The sequence below is a fragment of the Papaver somniferum genome, chromosome 8 (genome assembly GCF_003573695.1).
Source record: "Papaver somniferum cultivar HN1 chromosome 8, ASM357369v1, whole genome shotgun sequence".
In the NCBI taxonomy this organism is placed as follows: Eukaryota; Viridiplantae; Streptophyta; class Magnoliopsida; order Ranunculales; family Papaveraceae; genus Papaver; species Papaver somniferum.
In genome coordinates, this window is record NC_039365.1 from 118,266,454 (window position 1) to 118,285,049 (window position 18,596).

An 18,596-nucleotide genomic window follows, 5' to 3' on the forward strand; every position below is an offset into this window, starting at 1 on the left:
ACCCAAGTACACACTCCGCTGGAACATAATACCCGAGAACAAATTCATCGCATTTGGGGGTAAATGTGTCATTATACAAATAGGCTCTTTTCAAAACCCAAGTACACACTCAGGTTCATCCAGACTTTAAGTTAAAACCCTCAGAAGAGCCGATTACAAGATATCTACAGGAGAAGGGTTTGTGAATCGAAGCTTCAGTTTTCTCCCCTCCCCTAATTTGATTCCACTTTTTGAAGAGGTAGATTTCATTTGAATCTTTAATTTCTTCCCCTAATTTGATTTCACTATTTGGTTTCTTTTAGGGTTAATTTTAGATTTTAATTTTTGGTATATTAGGGTTTGCCTTGATTTTATGTTTATAGATGTGAACTACGCATTCAATCTTTAATTTCTTCCCCTAATTTGATTTCACTATTTGGTTTCTCTTAGGGTTTTCTTGATTTTATGTTAATAAATGTGTGTGTCTGAATCTTAGTTAAATTACTTTGCACTTCAGTCAAACTATACTAAAGACCTCATAACTTGGTTCCTATGGGTAAAATTATATTGGATTCAGGGTTCATTTACTGTTTAGATTTTCATTTGTTGAGTCTGTCTAGATTTAGCAGTTGGAGCTAACTGGAAATACCCAGTCTATCTGCTTTGAACTGGACATGCCATTTTAGTCTATTTACTTAGTGTTTCACCAGTTCACCAGAAGCACTTGTTGGGCATATCCTTTTTACTGTAAAGTTGTCTTCATTGCTTCATAGGACGACAACACCACCCTCGTGATTGTTGTGGAAATAGTGAAGCAGAATTGATGACAGGAAATATATACAAACCCTTATGTCATTATAATTCTATTGATTCTCTATTGTTTACGGAGCATGTGTATATGTGTCTGAACATGATTAATTACCTGTATTCTGACTTTAAACGAACCGATCTTGGTTACTTTGTATAAACAACATGGAGGAGGAGGGTGTGGGTGGAGAGGATAGGATCCGCAGTTTACCTGAATCCTTAATTCGTCACATTCTCTCTTTGCTTCCCACCAAATGTGTTGTTGCAACAACAATTTTGTCTAGAGGATGGAATAATCTCTGGATATCTCTTCCTGTTCTTGATTTTCGCGAATGGAAATCTCCTAATACCCAAGAAACACTATCTTCTACCAATAGTTTCATGGATTTCGTGGATAGGGTATTACTTCTTCGTAACATGTCAGATATTAAGAAATTTTGTCTCACTTGTAACAGTGAGTACTTTGATGACCAGCGGATAAAGGCTTGGATTCTTACGGCAATTCAGTGTAGAGTTGAAGAGCTTATTGTCAGTAGGGATGCCAGTGAAAGAGTGGATATTATCCCTGTCGACCTTTACACTTGTGAATCACTGACTTCGTTAGACATTGATCTTTTTGGTGGACAGCATCTTAATCTTCCTCAATTGATATCTTTTCCAAGACTTAAAATACTTCAGCTATCGGAGATTTCGGTTTTCAGGCAGCGAAACATTCAACAACTCTTTTCTAACTGTCCCATTCTTGAAGAATTGTGTTTGAAATATTGTTTGCTGAATCATTTGAATATCATATCGTCTACACTGAAATCATTAACCTTTGTTAGTTCCTTGAGAATTTGTATGTCAGATGTCAAAATCAAGATTGATACACCAAATCTAATTTCCATCACAGTCGATGATGGTATACCACAACATCTAGTGGTGGAGAGCTTTCCATCACTAGTGGATGCAGATATACACCGCATGTATACTGATCCGAGTGTCCCGGTTGATGTTATACCGAATTTTGTAAAGAAGCTCTCTAATGTAAAGCACTTGAAGTTATCGGGCAACATCTCTGAGGTATGATTGCTAACTATGAAAGTTACCTTTATTGCCTGACTATTTTATCCCAGCAAGTTAGGTTGAGTTGTTTCTTTGTTTCATGATACTTACTTTGTGTGCTATATATCAGAGTCTGGAGCTGGCTGATGTTTTATCTACAAGTTTTCCTACCTTCATTAATTTGATCACTTTGGAAGTGTCTTTTTATCAAGACTCAGCAAGTTAAATCATTATTCAGTTTTCTACAGTTCTCACCAATATTGGAGTCACTTGTCTTTGGTCGGGTAAGAATACACTAACTTCTTAACATCTTTTTTGTTTTTATCATGCCGTTGATATGTGACATGTAGATGAAATTTCTTTGATATGTATTATTATGTAGGTTTGTTATGGTGATGAAGCTAATGAGGACGCTTTTACATTGGACGTAGTGCCTCATTGTTTGTTGATGAACCTCAAGTCTATCAAATTTCAATACTTTGAAGGGCAACTGAAGGAGTTGGATTTAGTTCAACTATTTTTGCAGAATGCAAGGGTTCTTCAGATGGTGATTATTGAAATTTCATCAGATCATTTCGTAAGCTCGGATAAGAAGAAACATTCCGCAAAGGATGTAGAAGATTTCAATAAGATTGTGTGATTAAGTTATCAAGCTCACCAGTATAAGTGTATGCGCGACTGTCCATTGTGTGTGGATGTAATCAGGGAGAGAGATTAGGCTTTAAATGGTTTTCAAAGTTATTTCACTGCGGTTTAGTGTGATCTGACTTGGTCAAATTTTAGATATCCAGATGCTTACTTGCTCATCTGGAATCTGTAGAATACTTATTTCTCTGTTTTCAACAACTTTTCTCTAGATTTCTGATCAAAACAAAAAAAGAACTTTTCTCTAGATTTTACCTAATTTTTATGTTCATTCAAAAAATTATGTCAAGACTTTTGTGCACTGCCGTATTAGGCTATTAGTAGACCTTTTCCCTTTCCCAGCTTACTAGTACAATGGAAATATGTCATTTTGTACTTTAATCGGATCCCAATTTTGGGGGATGTTTTCTTCTTCATCTGCTCTCAGAAACTTATTGATCTCCCCAGGGTTCATCTTACAATTGTCATTCATGCATATGTTTGTCTTTGTTATCCTGAACCTTCATCTCTAGCAGTCTTATAAAATGGAACCCCTCTCTTGTGTTCTTTGTTTACAGTCGTCTCACGAAGATTACAAGTACTTTTGCAGTTTTACAAGCTCTCATACAGAAATTATCATTGTCCATTGTGTGAATGTAGAGTTATTACTCTGCGGCTTAGTAATCTGGATGCTTATATGAAATCTGTAGAATGCATATTTCTCTTTATTAAGCAATTTTTCTCCAGATTTGAAATCTGGCTGCATTAGCAGAAATTTTCGCTTTTCCCAGCTTTTTAAGAAAAAGGCCATGTATGATGCAAATATACATATAAAACGTAAATGTATCATTTTTGCCTTTTAATTGACTAGAATCCCTTGAAACAACTCCCAGCTACAGACATTTATTACAACAATTTTACCATGTTGCTCATTAAAGGACTTGAATGTAAGTTTCTCTCATGATACCTCAGGGAATAGCTTTTCCTGCATAGGAATGAGTATTGGTTGCCAGCACTGTACCTTAATTGGATCCCAATCTGGAGGGATATGTGATCTTATCGCTTTCACTACCTGTACCATTTCCATCCTTTCTCTGGGTGATTCAATAGAAGACGCAACGCCAAGGTTGGCAAACCCTGATAAAGTTTTGTATAACTTGGCATCCAGCACGCTGTCGACTAGAATTTCATTGTTGGTATCATCATTGTCTTCGGGATGGACAGGAACAAGTAGTACTGTAGGTCAACGATCTGCATTCACGATCTCTAAGTGAAGCTGTCTTAACAAATGAGCGAGTCTTAAACCATCCGTGATCATGCAACCTGTAGGTCTCGTTGGGGAAACAACTCTAGCACCAAGTTCCCATAACTGTAGACGTAAACATAAGTCAGACCTCGCAAGCCATTCCATGCTCTTCGTATCAGTAAGAATTTATGAAGTGAACACGTCAATCTACGAAATTAAATACTAAAGTGAGAAAAATGTCTACCTGGAGCAGCATAACCAATTGAGCCAAAACTTCTACCTGGAGTAGCATAACCAATCGACCCCTTTATCCCGACCAAAGTACTGTTCGTATCGGGTTCAGATTCAACAGTGATGATGACCCCACCAAGAAACTTTCCTGATCCGAATAACAAACATGACCCTTCATGTTATCGTCAAGTAAAGTAGTATCTGGCTTTAGATCACAATGAGAAATTGGAGTCTGACAATCTTGATGAAGATAATCTAGTGCAGAAGCAACATCAATGGATACATTTAGTCACTCCATAAACCCCAGTGATGTCCTCGCTGACCTTTGAAGTTGCTCTTCATTAACTGTTGGATGCAACCAATTCTCAATATTTCCATTTGGCATGAACTCGGAGACTAGAGCTTTGAATTCATTTCCTTTAAATCAATACTAGAGCAACAAGTCGGCATCTTCACTAGATTTCGATGCTGATGAAACTTTTTGAAGCTCCTCGTCTTTGAAGGTCTAGTACTTTCATGCAACACCTGACGGTGCCACTTGGTTTAGTACTAATAGTTCCTTGTAAACAGATCCATAACTTCCAACTCCAAGTAAATTTTCTGTGGAGAACCCATCTTCTTTGCATGAATTGTCTGTGCCCCTCTTGCCGTATCTTTCTCTTCATCAGATTTGGTGGAGAAAAAATATGGGCATGAAACTCCATATTTCCACTCTAGAGCTTCCATGTAAGCATCACTCACAGGTTGTTCCTTAAGCTAATCCATGCTCAACTGAGACTCAAAATAATCCACGTCCCAAAGGCTCCCTGTTTCCTGAATTTCCTCTACATACTTCAATATCCCACTTCTCAAATGAAAAAACACTAGATCCACTCAATTTCAGGGGAATACATTCCTAATTCGAGTGAGCAACTTTGTTTAGAAAAAATAAGTGGTTGAAGGACTTTCACATAACTTGTAAATTATCCTATTGAATGGAAGAGCTCAGTTGGATGCTCACCTTTCAATGCCCTTTTTCTTGAGAAAACTTGAAGCAACAAATCCCCGCGAGTGCAGTACATTGCAACCTGCGGTGAAATTATTCTTTCCTGGCCAGTGGATGGTTCTACTTTTACCAGACCCGTCAGCCTCCATCTGCTGTTGTCGCCATTAGACTCAGCTGGTAACAGATTATCATCCACCCAAGATGGTAATTTCTGGAAGGCCATCGTACATGGATCTACAGCTCCTTTAAAACTTCCCAATCCTAGAACTTTGAACATCAATTACTATCTGCAGGAGTCAAATGGCAGCAAATTTGAGTTAACATACAGGGTTATTAGGGAAAATGCTCGATAAATGAATTACATAACTAGATTTAAAAGCAATCACTCACAGTTACTGGGTCACTAATCAATTCATTCCATTCCTATGGGGTCCACGTGCTTTCCAACTCTTTCATTCGGTGACACTGATGGCATTCCAAGAGAGATTATCTGGCCAAACAGATACGCCAGATAATAAGATGTCAACCAAATATTGAAAAGGAAGAAGGGGTAAATGGGTTATAATGTTATATGCTACCTCTATCTTCACCTTGACTCACACCTAATCCCGTCGAAAAGATGCATCTTCCCCTGCTCCAAGAGGGAAACTGCTAACGTGCCTATGGTGGAGGCCTCTTCCTCAGGACTCACTGGAGATTCGATCTGTCTTAGACCTTTCTACCAGTCATCAGCTTGTATGAAACCAAGAAATGTATCCACCAATTCTCTTATCCCACAAATGCTCTTACTGATTCCCCTTGATTCGGTGCAAGAACAATACCACCTGAAGCACGCTGAAGAAGATCAGCTTGGTGTGCGACAAATGACGAGGTATAAGCACACACAAAATGTTACATAGATGAAGTCATACAAAACCTTATGACAAACCTTAAATGATATACACACTAAAAGCTACAGCAATGTATACGAAATATTTCACATGATTCTTTCTTTTACACTTGTTCACTCTAGCTCTATTCTTTCTATGGTACTCTAAGCTCTAAGTCAGATATTAATCTACAAAAAGCCTGTTCTCTCTATGCAACTTTGATTAGGCTTGTTATTTCATCTTAACAGATTAAAACTATCTTAGTTGAACCCTAAAATGTCAATAATACTCCAAAAAAAAACCCACAGGTTTAAGTAATGCTGAAGAATGCAGGATAATAACAAGAAATCAAAGTAGGACACAAATGAATCAGCATACCCTGCACTGCATAAACCACGTTCCAATTATCACTAGCAGCAAGACTTCCTGAATATTATTCTGCTTAGGTTATCCTGAACTTGACTCTTGATCTCATTTCAAATTGTTCTCTTGACTTTTTACCAATATGTGCAAATTTATTTGGTCAGAGTAGAAGGAGATATGCCAGTTTCCGAGGCAGCACTAGCATAGGTACCACCAGCAAGAATTGCAGGTCTCCTAGAAGATACAATGATGGAATTTACTTGATGCGATGGTTTTGAAGCATCTGTGCCATCTCCTTCTTCGTTCATTGTGAAGGCAGGTTCCCTAGACATTGCTTAATGGTAGCAAGCCCACTTTCAACTCCAGAGAGCGAGAGATATTACTCTCCAATGATCTAGAGAGCACAAGAACATACACGTGGCGCACTATCTGGTAAAATGTGTCCAAGAGCCTAGTTATAATTGAAACCCTAAGTTTAAGGTTGGTCTCAATAATCTCGTGTACGAAAACAACCACATCAGGCCACATTGCTATCACCAAGAAATCCACCAACAAATGAGCCACAGTGCTGCCACTTCAGGAATTTTATTGCACAAGAATGCATAGCTTGAACAAGCATTTGACAGTATTCCCCATTCTTCTCAAGCTCGGTGCTCTGAATCTTCACAACTTCCTTCTTCAGTGCTTGAAGAACATCATTAATGTTACATGGACTTATCAGCTCAAGAGCAATGCCAACTGCCTTCCTTCGGATATCAAAATTTGGGCTTGCAAGTACTCTAAGCACATCCATGACCATATCAACCATAATCTCTCTGTGACATGTTTTGAGCTCATTCAATCGATCAAGCACAATAAGCTAAACACTGTTGTCAGTCTGTGGTTTCGGTGTTGACAGCAGTCCTGATAGCCAATGGTGCAGATGAAAGTGAAACAAGGGTTCCAGCACAATCATATTACTGCTTTTTTTCGTTGCTTCAACCTTTGTGACAACATCGCTTCCTTCTAATGCTTGTTTGATTACATTAGCTAGTGCCGGTGTTCCCTTGTCGAAATGAATCAACTACAAGATTTCTCCATCTATGAAATTAAAAAATAAAAAAAAAAAAAAAAAAAAAATCTCTGATCAGATCTCAATCATATTAACCCCTAATTTTACAAAATCTTTCTGCAAAAAATGTTTGCTTCCTCTAACAACCTTCATGCCTAACAAAAATGAATCAACTTATTACAAAAAATATCCATTTCTTTTCTAAAAATCTAAACAATCAACTACATTCAACACTAAATATCCATATAACACTAAATTCACTAACACCTCTCAAAAGCTGTGGAATTTTCAGTATCAGCATTCAAAACCGAATATTCTGTGTGGAAAAACTTGCAAGAATAACAAAAAATGCTATCTAAGGCGATTTTTTTGCGACGTTGACAAAGTCAACTTAGCCTCCATCTTCATCAATCTCTGTTCAATTCAGGAATTTTCTGCTCGATTCTTTACCAAATTAATGGTTTGTTAGTAATTTTATACCTTAATCCTATCATTTATGTACAAATTTTAACTCAATCTGTTAGTTTTTTTTTTCTGTTGATTTTTTTAACCTAATTTTCAGTTTATGCCTTTGCTGATTAATGTTATATTTTCAATCATGATAGTTTAGTTTTTTGATTTTGCTAAGCTTCTAACCCTATCTCTGATTTTGCTCTCTATCAGTTTTCTCTTTCTTTCATTGTATTTTATAATTTAGGTCATGAGTTAATGGAGGTAAATCCATAGAGTTCGATGTATTTCATCATGAGATTCAATAATCAACTGGGTTAAATAACAAGATGGGTTAGCCTTGTTATTATTATGATAGTCTGGTTCTTGAGTAGATGCTACGAAATTGTCTTTATGAAATCTATTGTCAGACATCTTTCACTTTTTTGTTAAGAAGACAGTGGTGTAACTGTAAGTGTATTAAGGATTTTTGTGAGATCCTACTCTGTGTAGGGATTTGATGATACAAAGGGGTCTTCATTCTTTTCACGTAAAGATTCTACTTCTTGGTTATTATCCTTCGTATTTGGCTCGGTATTAAAGATATTAAATATGCTTTATCACAGTGAAGTCTTTTCTTAATGATGTTTATAATGAGTATGTTAGATGGCCTCATAGGCTTTAATTCGGTATTAACCCATAAGAGTTTCTTGTTGGAATTAAAAGTATGTTCACTCTTCATGAAAAGTTGTGTTGATATTCTTATCTACCCACTATCCAGTTAATTTTATATTAAGAGAGATAAAAAATCTTAATTAGTTCTCTTATTCTCTCTGTTAAGGGTGGCTGCATCAGAAGTATTGATACACTTGGCAGGTTTTAGTTCCTTGTTCAGCTGCTCTTTGATCTTATGTGTTTTGAGAATAAGCATAATTGTGATGTCAGTTGCATGCTATCAATGGTTAATTCACTCAAGCGTGAAGTTTATTGTTAGATGAGCAGTTTTTATCATATGTCACTTCCAAGAACTGAGTTAATGTATTGTCTAATTTCTTGTTGCTCTATAAATGCAATGTTTTCTTCAAGTTCTACTCACTGCAAACCTTAGTTTTTCTGTAACTTTCTGAGTGTCTCTAGCTGCTTTTCAACTATGGCTTACTCTGCTGATCAGGTTAGAGTGCTAGATCTAGATGAGGATGTTGAAGAATTTCCTCATATTTTTGCTGCTTTACTTTGTGATAACTCACGTAGTTACTATAAAACCTCTTTAAAACATCATCTTAACATAATCTGGACCATTAACTCTTCAGACTTCAAACTTGCAAAACCTTATATCAAAGGGATGGGTATTCAAAACTTGTTTGTGGTCATGTTTAAGAAGTCTCAAGATAGAGATATTGCTTTTGCTTCTAGGCCTTCTTTGTTGTTTGGTCAGTTGTTTGCAGTGCAGCCATTGAGCAAGCTGGAATCGGCGTTTGATCTGGTCTGGGACACTAAGTTCGGGAGGTTTTTGATCAGGTTGGTACATTTGTTGCGGGTGAAACTCCAGCTGGGAATAGTTATGAAGCCAGACTCATGGTTCCTCTTAATTCTCCTTTATCTAGAAAGGTAGTTTTTAACACTAATAGTAAGACTTACTATATGTATGCTTTTTATCCAAAACTGCCTTTCCGTGCTTGCAAGAGATGCTTTGTTCTTCTCCATGATGATGAAAAGTGTAAGGAACTTCAGTCGAGAATTTATGTCAGAGCACTTCCAGCTCCTACTCCGAGAGCTACTCATGTTGCTGTTCCTAATCGAGGAGTGAACTTTGCTGGTGAGAGAAGTGCCAGGGTGGGAAGATCTGCAATTGCTAGTACTGATGCTAGTAATGCCTAAGGGCAATCCAAGCCGTCTGCCTTCTCAGTTTGTCTACAACCTTCAGGGGCTCTAGGTAACAGGAAATCGACTCTCTCTTCTCATACCTTGTCCTTTGTGTTGCCAGCTCTCCCTACTTTTTCAATTAGAGAAAACTCTCCTTTGACCATTAGAGAAAGCTCAAATGTTGGAGGCTCATCACCTCACCCTGCTCCTTTGATGTACTCAAATTTTTTGTCTCCTTTTGATAACTTAACTCATGCACTTGCTGGTACACCTTCTGATAGGAAAGGCAAAAGAACTAGAACTGTATTTGAATCAACCTCACACTCTACTGCTTCTGGTTCTTCTTCTTTTGTTTTCATGCCTACGCCTCATTGGCCTCCTATCTCTTCTTTACCACCTTTTACCCCTCCTTCAGATGTCTCTTTTAATGTTGGTAATATGGGTGAATCCTCTAGTATGGGCTCGTCAGGTGGAAATGTTTTATGGGCTACTTCATGTTCCACCTTTTCTCAGACTGTTGTCTCTTCGGATTTTGTTTTTGGTTCTTCATCAGATATTAATTACTATTACGAAACTTTTATGTCCCTCAACTCTGAAAGTGTCCTTTTGAGTGATATGGGTCTTAATGATGAATACAAAGATAATGTAATTCTTGAACCGACTCCGATTTCTATGCTACCTCCTGTACCTGTTGTCACCGATGAAGATTTCGAAAAGGAAATTGATCTCATGATGCTAGACTCGGACTCTATGGATGCTGATACCTCTACTGCTCATGACCTAGTAAGTTCATACTTTGCTCTCCTTTTCTGTTTTAGAAGCTATTTCTGATTTCGCTTTTCATTCAATTCTGTCTTGTTTTTTTACTTGAGTTAATATCTGCTGCTACTGCTTTTTAGAATTAGGATTACATCAAAAAATGAAGTTTATTTGTTGGAACATGAATGGTTGCTGCTCTGATAAAAAATGGTTACACTTATTGAACTTGTTTAAAAAATTCAGACCTACTGCTATATGCCTTATTGAAACCATGGTAGACTCTGATATGGTTAACAAGTACACTCATTTTTTGCCTTATGATTCTTGGTATATCATCCCCGCGGTAGGAAAATCGGGAGGAATGGCTCTAGGTTATTTCAAGAACTCAAATATAGATATTTTAGGTAGTGCTTGCAACATGATCCATATATTATGCGACATCACTCTTGTTATCAAGAATTGTCTCATTTCTTTCATCTATGGTTCGCTTACTTCTCTTGGCATTAAGAATCAATGTAATTATTTGCAGCAGATGAATGATTTGGATAGTAGGCCGTGGTTTTTAATAGGTGATTTCAATTTTATTTTGAATACGTCAGAAAAACTAGGTGGAATTCCTGAAAATTCTTTGGCTCCAGATTTTGTTAGAAACTGCCTTTCTCAGTTAAGAATGAATGAAGTTTTTTCTTTTGGAAATCCTTATACTTGGTGTAATAGAAGGTTTAAGAAGCCAGATGAATTTATTTTTGAAAAACTTGATAGAGGGTTCATGAATGATAAATGGGTTTCGACTCTTCCTCAATCTAGGATCACTAATCTGGGTAGAATTTATTCTGATCATTGTCCTATAATTCTGCAATGTTTCCACAATGCTAAGAGTCTCTCTATTCCTTTTAAATACTTTAAATGCTGGCAACCAACTTTTGATTTTAAAAATATGATTGCAAATTCTTGGGAAAAGAATAGTAGAGGATCTCCAAGTTATACAGTGGTTGGTAAACTTAAAAATCTCAAGCATGATCTTAGTAAATGGAATCTAAACACTTTTGGGCATATGAAAATAACAATCAATAGGTTAAATACTGAAATTGAAAGGCTTCAGACTTTGGTTTATACACCCGATATAGGTAGTTTCATTTTAAATTACTCAAAACAATTAGACTTTTAGTATGAAATAGAAAACTCTTTCTATAAAAAAAAATCAAGGATAGACTACTACACTCAGTATGACAAGAATACAATTTTTTACCATAATTCAGTTAAACTCAGAAACATGTATAACACCATCCACACCTTAAGAGATAGCCAAGGAAATTGGTTGGAGAATAGAGAACAAGTCGTCTCTTTGCTTTCAACGCATTTTAAAAGTATTTATACTTCTTCTTCGCCGTGTTCTGCTGACATTGATGATGTTCTTCAAGATATTAAGCCAATTATTATAGCCGATCTCAATGCAAAGCTTGTTGAGATTCCTAGTGTTGAGGAAATTCATTACACTGTTAATAGTATGGCGCCTTGGAAATCTCCGGGGCTAGATGGTTTCCCGGGGGGGTTCTTTAGGTATAATTGGGATATGGTTTCTGCTGAGGTAATTAATCATGTTCAAGGGTTTTTTCGTAGTAAGTTTCTTCTTAAGCAACTTAATCACTCCTTCATTGCTTTGATTCCTAAAGTTAGTAACCCCTCCACTCCAAATGATTTTCGTCCGATTAGTCTAACTAATACAGTATACAAGATTATTTCAAAAATTCTTACTAATCGTTTAAAACCCCTTCTAGATTCCTTAATTTCTCCACATCAGTCTGCTTTTATAGCTAATCGTCAAATTCATGATAATATCATCATAAGTCATGAAATCCTCCATTCTTTTAAAACCAGGAAAAAAAAAATAACAAAGATGGCTTTATGGCCATTAAGTTGGATTTGTCGAAAGCTTTTGATCGACTTGAATGGTCTTTCATAATGTCTGTTTTTAAGAAACTTGGTTTTTCGATTGACTGGTGTCAAATGATTTTCCAGTGCATAAGTACTGTCTCCTATTCTATCTTGGTGAATGTCTCACTAGGAGATGTGTTTTTTGCTACTAGAGGCATTAGGCAGGGAGATTGTTTATCTCCCTATATTTTCATCATTTGTATGGAAGCTCTTTCCCAACTTTTGTTGAAAGGTGATAAAGAGAATGTTATTCAAGGTTTCAAATTGAGAAAGGATAGTCCTCCAATATCTCATTTATTTTTTGCAGATGATTGCATGCTTTTTTCAAAAGCTTCGCTTACCTATGCTAGAAATCTAATGAGAATTATTAACAAATTTGCAAAAGCTTCTGGCCAAGCTATTAATCTAGAAAAATTGGGTTTTTTTACCAGTAGTAAAATACATCATAAGCATATTAAGATGCTCTCAAAAACTTTAGGAATCAAATTCCTGAGTAGCTCTGAAAAATACCTTGGTACTCCTCTGTTTGTTAAAAGAGATAAAACTAAATCTTTCCATTTTCTAATTCAAAAGTTCTATGATAGGTTCAGTAATACTAAAAGATCAAATCTTAATGGGACTGGTAGAACTGTGGTTACTAAGTATGTTCTCTCTAGTCTAGTTGTTTACCATATGTATTGTTTCCCATTTCCTAAAAAAATTACTTCTAAAATTGACTCTATTCGGCGAACTTTCTGGTGGTCTAAAAAGAATTCAAGAAGAGGGGCTTACTTTCGTTCTTGGGGGGACATTGGGAAATCAAAACTGAATGGTGGCCTTGGTATTAGAAATACTTATGCTACAAACATAGTTCTTATAGCTAAGCTAGGGTAGAGAATTTGTAAAAACCCTGATCAGTTGGTTGCTATCTTCCTTAAAAATAAGTATTTTCCTAATCAGAATATATTAGAAATAGATAAGGAGGCTAATACTTCTTCTTGGATCTGGAAAGATATAGTAAATAGTTTGGTTTTCCTTAGAGCTAACTTGGTGTGCAAGATAAATGATGGTAGCATAACTAGGATTTGGGAGCATAATTGGTTGCCTGGTAGCTATTCTCCTCCTACTTCTACAAATTCTAACTTTGGGAATTATATTTATGTTAGTGAACTTATTGATAGGCAAGTTAATGGATGGAACCTTGGTCTTCTTTCTTCTCTGCTTTCGCATGAAGATGTTAAAAAGATTAGAACTTTAAATATAAAAGTCACTAAAAAAGATGATATTATGTGGGCTCATACTTTAAATGGTAATTTTACGGTTAAGTCAGCTTATAAAGCTTATATGAATGAATCTTACTCAACTGATGATGCATCTTTCTGGAAAAAAGTTTGGTCCTTAGATTGTTTACCTAAAATAAAATTCTTTGTGTGGAAGATTTTTGCTCACACGCTGCCTGTAAATTCAGTTCTCAAGTTCTATAATCCAGCTATTTATGACTGCTGTCCGTTGTGTAGAAAAGAAGTGGAAACTGTTATGCATATTTTTATTCAATGCCCTATTGCTTCTCACATTTGGTTTGCTCTTTCCTTTCAACATTTAGTTAATTATGCTTTTGAATGGATAGATGATATATTTATATCTTGGTTTGAGAATAATTTGGGTGACTCTCCCTGTGCTGTGAATTGGCCAAGCATTGATGCAATAGTGCTCTGGTCAATCTGGAAGTTAAGGTGTGATGTTGTTTTTAGAAATGAGCAGGTGTCTCTTGACAGAACTATAATGGATATTAAGAGATCTTTAAATACCTATATAATAGCTCCCTCTTCGTTTAAGATGGATGCTACTTCTGTAAATAAGTTTACAATCCAGGATTTCGATTATATCATGTTCATTGATGGGTCTTTCAAATTTTTTGACATGGGTATTGGAATCATGCTTTGTGACAATGCAGGAAGAATAAAAAGGTGCAGAGCGGACTTTGGACTGACTTCAAGTGCTTTTGTGGCAGAGACAAAGGCGCTAATTTTGGCTTCCTCTTGGGCGGAGGAGATGAGTCTTTCTAAGGTCCTTTTTCTAAGTGATTGCCTTCAGTTAGTAAACTTTGTGAATGGAGGAAAGGGTGATATAGATTGGAGGTGTCTGGATCTCCTAGAAGATTATCGGATTTCATTTTCTGCTTGTTTGAACGTTAAAGTAGGTTATGTAAAGCGTATTAAGAATAAGATTGTGGATAGACTTGCTCGTCGAGCTAGGACTTTAAGTTTAAGAAACATATGGAATTCTTCTCCTCAGTTCCTGAACAATGTAATGGGAGAAGATTCCTTAAGTGATATTTGTAATAGTCTTTTTAAGTAATAGTAAGTTTGTTTTTCTCAGCAAAAGAAAAAAACATTCAAAACCTAACAAAACTTAATCAAATAGAAATCCAAAGATACCTTGTAATACGAATACGCTAAGAAAACATTCAGAGTTTCTGGGTCACTAATCAATTCAATTCATTCCATTCCTTTGGGTCCACATACTTTCCAACTCTTTCGATGGGTGACATTGATGGCATTACAAGAGAGACTATATGGCCAAATAGATATACCAGATGATAAGATGTCAACTCTTAATTTTCCCTTAATTTTAAAAAGTCTATGGTGAATACGTAGTCTGACATTTTATTGTGTCCCAGTCTTTAGACAAACTTTTCCCTGTGATCTTGAGTCTTGACATGCATGAGAAGTGATTTTTTCCCCACATAACAGATTAATTACATCTGATCATTTCCTTACATTAAAAGGTCAATATGGTTAACTTAAGCTTTTACTAACATGTTTTTCCTTGTGCAGTGCGTTCAACTTAAGTTTTTACTAGCTTCATTATTGGTTCTTCTACTTCATTACCCAACCACCACCCCAATGAAGATTACCCTTGGTTCCCTTTATGCTTATTGGGTTAGGTGGTTTTGGGGGAGAGCTAATCCGCACCATTTAGACCGTGAGTGTTGCAGACATTTGATGTCCCGCCGGCGTGGCCAGACCGCCTCAGCGCCCTTGTTGTCAAGGGAAACACTCTTCACTCAACCAACTATACAGACATTTCGGCTTTCCATCTCGCTTTCAATCTCCGCACTAATCCGCTTCCCAATGCATCCCCACCATGTACATCCCGCCCGACCGATGCTGTCCGATCCGGAACAGCTGCCCAGGTTAAATCCATCGAGCTGCTGTTCTGACTCGGCCACCATCGGTATCCGACTAGTCGTTTTATTTTTTGGGGACTAACTGACCTTCCAACCACCACCCCATCAGTTTTAAAGCTTGGTCTGCTCAATCCCCAACCTTCTCTTGCAAATTTCTTCGCTCGCACCATGCCTCTAGGTAACTGGAGTGGAGTTGTACCCTTGAACCCACAGGCACAATTCCTATTTAATTTAAAGCCCCCCCATTAAGAAGCTCTAGTGACTGACAGAGGAGTAGTAGTAGTGATCTTTAATATTCAAAATTACCTGCACTAGAGAGAGAGATTTTGAACTGTAAAAGTCACTTTGGTTTCCACACAAATTACCAGTTCAACCTATCTAACGGGACATCGAGAGACTAGAGAAGAAAAAAGTGGTTTTTTTCACTAAACATATTCTAATTCATTTACAAATGGATTAAAATTACATAGTATTCATAGATAGACTTGATTTACATGGTACATTTTGAATTACCGATTGCTTGCAAATCAAACAACAGACATCTACGAATATAATAGATACTTCAAAACAATGCATTACTGTTGAAGTTGGTGGAGCTTTAGTTACTGGAATTCATGCAGATTCTTATACTGCCAATAGAAGGGAACTCTGGCAAGATTTATGTGACATTAGTTTACTAAACAAACCATTGTTGATTTTGGGTGATTTTAATTCTGTTCTTTCTGTGGCTGAAAAAAAAGGTGGTAGAAGTCCTCTTCCTTCTGCATTGAGTGATTTTAATAATTGCATTGATTTTTGTGAACTTATACAAGCTCCAAAGTATGGTATGGAGTTTTCCTGGTGTAATGGCAGAGTGGGTACAAAGAGAATTCTCTGTAATTTAGACAGAGCTTTCTTTATTTTGAAATGGCTTGAAACTTTGAATGGTTGGCACTATAAAGTAGGAGCTAGAGGTATTTCTGATCATGGCCCTATTTTTGGTTCAGATACTGTGATTCCTAGAGCCCTCAATACTCCTTTTAGATTCCAGAGAATATGGCTTTCTCATCCTTCTTTTATGCAAGTGATTATTGATTCTTGGAGTGAAGAAATTTCAGGCAATCCTATTTATATCTTCATGAATAAGCTAAAGAGACTCAAGAAGATCTTAAAAGCTTGGAATTGGGAGGTTTTTGGTGATGTCAAAGCCAACTTAGCAAAATCTGACGAAAAAGTTTCAGAAGAGACTTTAAAATCAGATAATGATCCAACTGAAATTACTCTCTTGAACAATTTAGTTACAGCTAGAGGAGAATATGACATTGCTGCTAATAATTACCATAATTTCTTGAGGGACAAAGCTAGAATTAATTGGATTAAAAAAGGAGATTTAAATTATAATTTCTTTCATATTAGCATAAAACTGAGGCAGAGTCAAAATTCCATTGCAGAATTAGAAGATAACTCTGGTAATATTATCACTGATCAGAAAGGAATTGCAGATAATCTTATTGATCACTTCAGTAAGAAATTTGAGTACCAATCTGTGCAGATTAGAGAATCAATCTTTGATGTTTTTCCTCAAGTTATTACTGATGAAGATAACTCTCTTCTTGGAGGCCTTCCAGATGAAAATGAAATTAAAAATGCAATCTTTGATCTCAATCAAGACAGTGCTCCAGGTCCAGATGGGTTTACTGGAATTTTCTATAGAGCTGCTTGGGATACTATAAAAGGATCTGGTGGAAGCTATTCATTACTGTTGGAAGAAAAATATAATTCCCAGTGGTATGAATTCTAACTTCCTTGTCTTAATTCCAAAAATTAAAGGTGCTAAGTGTGCAAAAAATAGACCCATAGGCCTCAATAATTTCTGCTTTAAAATCATTACAAAGATTATTACCATGAGACTTACCACCATGCTTCATATAGTCATTTCCCCACAACTGCTTCATATAGTCATTTCCCCACAACAAAGTGCATTTGTCAAAAATAGGAACATTCATGAATATATTCTCCTAGCATCTGATCTTGTCAATGAAATGACCACTAAAAGAAGAGGAGGTAACTTATCTCTTAAACTAGATATTTCACAAGCCTATGATACCATGAGCTGGGAATTCTTGTATAGAGCTATGAATAAATTTGGGTTTTCTGCTAAGTTCTGTAACTGGATTATGGTTTTACTCAAATCTTCCAAGATCTTAATTATGTTAAATGGGGGGCCTATTGGTTTCTTTGGTGTTGGAAGGGGTCTTAAACAAGGTGATCCACTTTCCCCTATCCTTTTTTATAATTGCAGAAGATATTCTTAGTAGAAATATTCATCATACGATCCTTGGAAATAAAATTCAACCTATGGTAGTTAGAAATGGTATGCATCCTTCCCATTTATTATTTGCAGATGATATTCTTATTTTATGCAATGATGGTATGAGAAATATTACAAATCTGAGATCTTTCTTAGTTGAATACCAAGCTGCAACTGGTCAAGTTATTAATGCTGCAAAGAGTAAGCTCTTTATCAATGGTACTTCTGATTCAAGGAAAAGACAGATTGGTGATTTCTTTCAAATGGATTTATCTACCTTTCCTGATAGATACTTAGGAGTGATGCTGGTTCAAGGGAGGGTTAAATCTTGTCATTTATGGCACATTGTGGGTTATATGCACAATAGACTTGCTGCTTGGAGTGGAAAATTCTTAAATTTCCAGGCAAGATTAACCTTGGTAAACCATGTTTTATGTAACATTCCTATTTACAATATGTCCATTTATAAATGGCCAAGGAAGATTGTTGATGCTTGTGAAAGAATAATTAGAAATTATCTGTGGTCTGGTAATGCAGAAGATCAAAAATGTGTTACTCTAAAATGGGAGAATGTTTGTACTTCAAAAGAAGAGGGTGGCCTTGGTATAAGAAATCTTGAAGACCTGAACAAAGCTTTGCTTATGAAATTTTTATGGATAATGAAGAAATCTAATGAGGAATGGGCTAAAATTTTCCTTTATAAATATACTGACAAGAATGGAAAGTGGATCACTTATTACAAGAAAAGATCTGTTTGTCTTGGTATCAGATGGGTAATAAAAGAATTTGATGAAAATACTAGATGGATAGTGGGTACTGGTGAGAAAATATCCTTGTGGAATGACAGCTGGATTTATGAAGAACCTATCAGTAAGTTATTCCCTAATCATCCTTTCATAGCTTCATACCCATTCTTAAAAATCGGTACTTTAATTGTCAATGGCCAACGGTG

At 36.3% G+C, this 18,596-nt stretch overlaps 1 protein-coding gene and 1 long non-coding RNA gene across 2 annotated transcripts; one reads left to right on the forward strand and one right to left on the reverse strand.

Annotated features, from left to right (window-relative positions):
- Positions 1-258: 258 nt before the first annotated feature.
- LOC113302758 (F-box protein At4g09920-like) lies at positions 259-2,856 on the forward strand. Its single transcript, XM_026551698.1, has 3 exons — positions 259-1,848; positions 1,961-2,114; positions 2,213-2,856. The coding sequence occupies exons 1-2, from the start codon at positions 952-954 to the stop codon at positions 2,054-2,056; spliced, it is 993 nt and encodes a 330-aa protein (XP_026407483.1). The 5' UTR covers positions 259-951; the 3' UTR covers positions 2,057-2,114; positions 2,213-2,856.
- A 360-nt stretch (positions 2,857-3,216) lies between these two features.
- Positions 3,217-7,212, reverse strand: LOC113302759. Its single transcript, XR_003337086.1, has 6 exons — positions 6,164-7,212; positions 5,495-5,740; positions 5,307-5,406; positions 4,932-5,203; positions 3,945-4,826; positions 3,217-3,823 (listed from the first exon to the last, which is right to left on the reverse strand). It is a non-coding gene; the product is annotated as an uncharacterized LOC113302759 (long non-coding RNA).
- Positions 7,213-18,596: the final 11,384 nt, after the last annotated feature.

Bases quoted from the DNA above. Each gene is read 5' to 3' on its own strand.
- LOC113302758 (XM_026551698.1), top strand. From the start codon at position 952: ATGGAGGAGGAGGGTGTGGGTGGAGAGGATAGGATCCGCAGTTTACCT. The intron at 1,849-1,960 runs GTATGATTGCTA...GCTATATATCAG, and splicing joins TATCGGGCAACATCTCTGAG to AGTCTGGAGCTGGCTGATGT.